The sequence below is a fragment of the Muscardinus avellanarius genome (assembly GCF_963383645.1).
Source record: "Muscardinus avellanarius genome assembly, chromosome: X".
Classification (NCBI taxonomy): Eukaryota; Metazoa; Chordata; class Mammalia; order Rodentia; family Gliridae; genus Muscardinus; species Muscardinus avellanarius.
The window spans coordinates 52,187,017-52,192,956 of NC_137792.1; the positions used below are offsets into that span (position 1 = coordinate 52,187,017).

Here is a 5,940-nt window from a genome sequence, read left to right on the forward strand (position 1 = left end):
ACAAGAGAAGAAAGTCAAACATTACAGAAGGGACTGGAACCTGGTTCATTGATCACAGAGGAAGAGGGCAAAGTGCAGAAATTCCATTTAAGGAGTGTCAATAAGCTCAGTTGCTGTTCTCAAGGTCTGTCCTCAATTTCCTTAAACTACTGCCCCAACTCCTGGGGGGGGCAGGTGAGGGTTAATAAGTGACTGAGCATGCTCCCTTCGATTTCTCCAAGCATACCTCTCACTACCAACACTCTTGTGATCTGGCTCATGAGGGTGTCTCAGCTAGGAACGCCCCCCCCTCCGCTATCTGCCTTGAAAGCATGGGTATCAAACAGTATATTTTGCAGACCTTCTGGCCTCTCACGCTTGCTCTTTTTCCTTCACTCTTCTCAAAGTCCGTTCCCAAGCCCCTCGCCCGCTCACCATCCTGGGCTGCTTTCAGCCAGGTGAGAGCTAAACTGATTCTTTCTTTAAGGGCACAAAGAAAAAGCCTCGGCTGAATTCCGTTTCTAAGTCCCGCCGTTTGATCCTCGGCGACAAGGCTCAGCACAGCCCTTCCACTTTCCACATCTCCCCGCTCCAACACGGATGCCCTGGGTTCCTAATTCAGTCTTAAATCAGCCCAGAAAGCACCCGATCTGGGCCGCCCCACCCAGCCACTCACCTTCCAGCCCTGTATTGCTGCTCACACAGGGAGATACCCAAGGGAAAGACCACGACTCTTACCCTTTTGTAAGGACACCTCGGCCAGCCTCCGCTAGTCCGCAGCTAGCATCTACCGCGACCCGGCCCACGACTGCACCTTTTCCTCACAACCTCTGTGAGCCGAGAATCGGCTGAGCTTCCTTCACCGAGGGGATTGGTCCGGTTCAGCGTAGGTTCAGCCAATGGACGCTCGCAGAGTGATCTTACCCAATGAGGCTATGTCTCGGCCGCCAGAGTACCACCCCCTGCCCTTGGCCCCGGTGTTTGCAGGGTTAGCTCCACCCACAACAGCCTGACGCCAATGGGAAGCTGGGCCGAGCGCGCATGGGGCGGTGGGAACGGCGCCGAGTCCCTGTGTACGCCGTTGCCGTAACAACGGGCAGCGGGAGTCCGCCGGTGATGGTGAGTGTTGGCCTTCCTGTAGCGCCCTGTGCCCGGAGGCTTGTCTCTTCACAGGCCCCAGGCCCGCCTCGCCGCTTCTCCTGCGCCTTTCTTGGCTTTGGCGCTCTAGTCCTTCCTTTGAGCTGCATTCCAAAAGGACTGGGTAGGGACTAGAAATGCCAGCCACCCTGCTGGGCCTGTGCTCAGCCGCTGCTTCCTACATCCATCCCCTACAGCCGGCCTCCACTTGGCTCTTGGGCTCCTCCGATCTTCCCCCAACCCCTCCCTGGCCCTTTATATGCACAAAAGACGGAGGTTCCCCACCGGCTCCGACCCGTCTCAGACCTTGGCCTCCAGGCAGCTTATCTTGGCCAAAGTTTTTGCACCGTGCTGGGAGGTTTATTGTTCTGATTGTTAGTGTGTATTTTACAGTGTAAATATTGGGACATTCAGGAGATGCTTCGAGCTTCTTGGAGAAGTCACGAAGGTCCTGGATGGATTGGATTTTATTACTTAATACTAACAGACTATATCTCAAAAACAATAACATTTGGCCAAAATTGAAAGTAATTGGAAAAGAGTTCTAGGGAAGCAAATAGCTCCGAGGTAGAGACTGCCCTTGTGTTCAATTTCCAGTGCCCAAGAAATAGGTCAGAGGTATAATGAATGTCTCTAGGTTCAACCCCCAGTACCCAAAATGAAAAAAAGAAAAACAATAGCAAAGGGAAGGATAGAAATCCATGCAAAGATTAGTTTTTATCTCCAGTAAACCCTCTTAACTCTCTTGTTAAGCAGAACTTCAGGATTGGTTGGTATAAATGATTTTAGAAAAGATACGGTGTCTGTAATTATCTTACATAAAATATGTACTGTATTGTGCTCATATGTTTGTATAATATCTAAAGGCCTCCAATTTTAAGAAAGCAAACATGGCATCAAGCGCCCAGCGAAAAAGGATGAGTCCTAAGCCAGAACTTACTGAAGAGCAGAAACAGGAAATCCGAGAAGCTTTTGATCTTTTCGATGCTGATGGAACCGGGACCATAGATGTTAAGGAACTAAAGGCAAGATCTAAGCATTCCTCCTGTACTGCCTTGCCTTTCCGCTGCCTCTTCTCTTCTGTCTCTGCTCTATCCTGTTCACCCTCTTCTCTCTGCAAAGAGTAACAGGGAGAATGTAATGTGCTCGTTTCCTGTCTTTACTTGTCTCAAGTGTTTTAAAATAAAGGTGATTGCAAATGTCAATTAGATCGATGTTATAGTATGCCTCAGTCATTTTAACATTATTGTACCAGATATTAGGATGATACCTTCAACAGTTGCTTTTGCTTCTGCTTGCTTTCCATATGCTTATTGAGATTATCCTGTTTTCATCGTAGGTGGCAATGAGGGCCCTGGGTTTCGAACCAAAGAAAGAAGAAATAAAAAAAATGATAAGCGAAATTGATAAAGAAGGGACAGGAAAAATGAACTTTAGTGATTTTTTGACTGTGATGACTCAGAAAATGGTAAGTTAGTAAACATTATATCTTATAGCCATAATAATAGAAACATTTAAATCTAGATTTTTATCATGAATTTATTGAAGAAAAGTCAGTAAAATCTGGGAAGTTCACCTGAAAAAGAATATTTTCATTTGAGAGTTTGGATGCCTATGTTTTCTTTGGGTTTCTTCAAGCTCACAAAGTTATAGAAGTCATTTTACCCTCTGTAAATTAGTAAAAGTACTACTGCTTTCACTTTTGGGCTATTATCTTTTTCCAGTTGATCCTTTAATATGAGAGCCACAAACAGTGAAACCTATGAACATTAACAATTTTTATTCCTTTTCATTTTGACAATGTAAGATCCATATATTTGAAGTTCAAAACCCTTCTCTACAATTTTTTTTTTTTTATCCTGGGAAACTCAGCCTGAGCGGTAGTTCTTCAGTGTTTATATTATTTACTGTAATGGAGATGTTTTATCAGCATTTCTAAGGTTGCATTAATCCATTCCTTAGTCTTTCAGATGCCATCCGATTTTTAAAAATTTTGGTACTGTGGATGGAACCCAGGGACATTCTACCTCCGAGCTACACCCCCAGTCTTTTTAAAATTTTTATATGGATACAGGGTTTTGCTAAGTTGCTGTTTTAACAAGTTGCCGAGTCTGGCCCGGAGCCTGAGATCCACTTTTCTCAGCCTCTCAATTACTGGAATTAAAAGCATGCACCACGATGACTGGCTGGGTATCACCCTTTGAAAGCCTCCAAGGGGCCTAGAGAACAAAAGCTGTCACCCCCACTGGTCCAACATTTAAGGTCTTGCTCTTTTATTGGCTTCCAGCTCCATTTTAGTGTAGCTCATCTTTCTTCTATTTACCCCTTGAAAGATAAGCCCCTCAGTGTCCCAGGTGTATTTCCCTGGGCACAGGCCATGTATATTTCTCTAACGATGTTGCTTTTGAAAAAATATAATTATCCTGACTTTTTTCTTTGTGGACTGATTTAGGAGATCAGGATGCTCAACTTTCTGTAACCACCTAGTAAAGTTCTCCAACATTCAAGATTGGTTACTATATTATTCTTTTTAAGGACTTTCTCTATTTTTAATTGAAGGCAGGTCCTTTCAGAAATATTTAGGCTTAGCGGGTTGTGGTGGCACACGCTTATAGTCCCAGTGTTTGGGAGGCTGAGGCAGGAGGATTGTGCAGGTTTGCAGCCAGCCTCAGCTACTTAGCGAGACTCTCAGCAACTTATTGAGACCCTGTTTCCAAATAAAGTATAAAATAGGTCTGGGAGTATAGCCCAGAGGTAGAAAAGCCCCTGAGTTCTACCCCTAGTATTACCAAAAAAAATTGGGGCTTTTGAGCTTTTGGAGATTATATATTTTTATTTTGTTAGTCAGGACCCCAGTAACTGTGCAATCTAATAATCAACACAACCTTTTTTTCTCCTTGCCTTCTCCCTCTACCAAGAGAATCCCTCTTCTACCAGCTTGAGTAGTACATTTTCCCTAACTATAACTCAACCTACTACTCTTTATTTAAAAAAAATGAGTTCAACAACTCCTTGATTTGTATGAAAAATATTTAGGTAAAATCCTTTATATTTTCATTTTAGCCTCTGGGTTTATAATAATTTTATTGAATTTATTCTTTTTCTACTTTGGATGATATTTGATCTCCTATGACTTAAGACCTTAACCTATGTCATGAAGGCCATCTCTAAGACCATTTGGTGATGTGGGGACAGGGTGGTTGGGATAGAGAATGAGTCCAACAGTATAGTTTCCCCTAAAATTCTCTTTGTCTCCAGAACTGGGAAAGTTCTGAACAAGAGAAAGAGAACACAATTTGGGGCAGCTTGTATAGATGCTTAATTTTACTTGATGCTAAAGTAAAACTGAAAAGCTAAGTCTCAGTTTTCTGTAGATGTCCACAGCCTCTACTTATTTAAAGGCATTATGGGACCACATAGCAGTTGGGGCAACAGCTGCACTAGGAGGCCCGCCCTTCCTACTCTGCATTTTGGGTCCCCCAAACAAGTCATTGTGCCTATTTATCTAAGTCTTCTTGGCTTATGCATAAAGCAGATACCTCTTCCCACCAAATTCTGAACCAGTTATGAACTAAATACGGGATTGGGAAGTAGACAAGGAAAAAATATCACCTTGAATTAGAGAACCTGGCTTGCCTGGCTTCCTAACGTTTACTACAAGTCTAGACTTGAATTATGTTGTTGAAAAAGAGAAGGTGATCAGGTAGTGGTGGAGCTGTAGGGACATGAATAACAGTGGGGTTTCCCTACTCATATATTTCCTGTTCTTCTTAGTCTGAGAAAGATACCAAAGAAGAAATCCTGAAAGCTTTCAAACTCTTCGATGATGATGAAACTGGCAAGATATCATTCAAAAATCTTAAGCGTGTGGCCAAAGAGTTGGGTGAGAACCTGACTGATGAGGAACTGCAGGTATGTAATGCCATGGTCTGGAACTCATAATCCCAATCTTTGAATGCTCTAGCTTTTCTCAGTTCCATTTCCTCTGGTGGGAGCACATCTTTAGAGGAAAGCCTCTCTTGTCCTCTTCTGACAACTTAATTCTCCTTTGTGAGTCTGACAAACTTTTGAACCTAGCTAACAGAAAAATGTGCATATATGCAGTTGAACTCACTATTTTAGTTTCCACGAATCCCTCTAGTTAATGATATTCAGGCTTCCTCCCAATTGATGTGTATGACAAGTGTGACTTAGTCACACCTCAGGAAATCACTTCAGGAACCAAACTATCATAAAATGTAGCACATCTGTATCAGGCAATCATCTTTTGCACAGCATAATTAGCCTATTTCTTGATCACCATTTAGTTTAGTTGAAGAATTAATATAACTTTAATCCTCACTGTCATGTAGGAAATGATTGATGAAGCTGATCGAGATGGAGATGGAGAGGTCAATGAACAAGAGTTCCTGCGCATCATGAAAAAGACCAGCCTCTATTAAGATCAGTGTCTTCTTTTTTACTGCAAGCACATGTGACTAGATTTAGTTTCTGCCATTGTGTGAAATCTGGCTTTTGAGAACATACCCCCACCTCCCTCAGTAACTTTAGTAATGACTTTGACTCTATTTTAGACTTTTGAAAGTGTTCTTTGATATTAAAGTTCTTTGTAAAATGACCTAGGGATTACTTTAATTCTCAAAAGCAGAACGAGAGCACATGAGAGTGGAGGAAAGGGCCCTAACATTTGACCACCTGCCACTTCCCCTTGCATTGTTTCCCTTGGGTCATGTGTTTCCACCCAGATACAAACAGAGAATGATTTCTGAGATAAGCACATGTACCTGTTTCACCACAAACAGTGGTCATTCTTTAATGGTTCTG

The 5,940-nt window shown here is 42.8% G+C and overlaps 1 protein-coding gene across 1 annotated transcript; it reads left to right on the plus strand.

Annotated features, from left to right (window-relative positions):
* Positions 1–997: 997 nt before the first annotated feature.
* CETN2 (centrin 2) lies at positions 998–5,558 on the plus strand (the record flags this gene model as incomplete). The annotated part of the gene is given in 6 exon segments (XM_080718913.1): positions 998–1,021; positions 1,024–1,098; positions 1,983–2,141; positions 2,456–2,584; positions 4,891–5,028; positions 5,469–5,558. Coding segments are annotated over 6 exon segments (615 nt in total).
* Between the last annotated feature and the right edge of the window lie 382 nt (positions 5,559–5,940).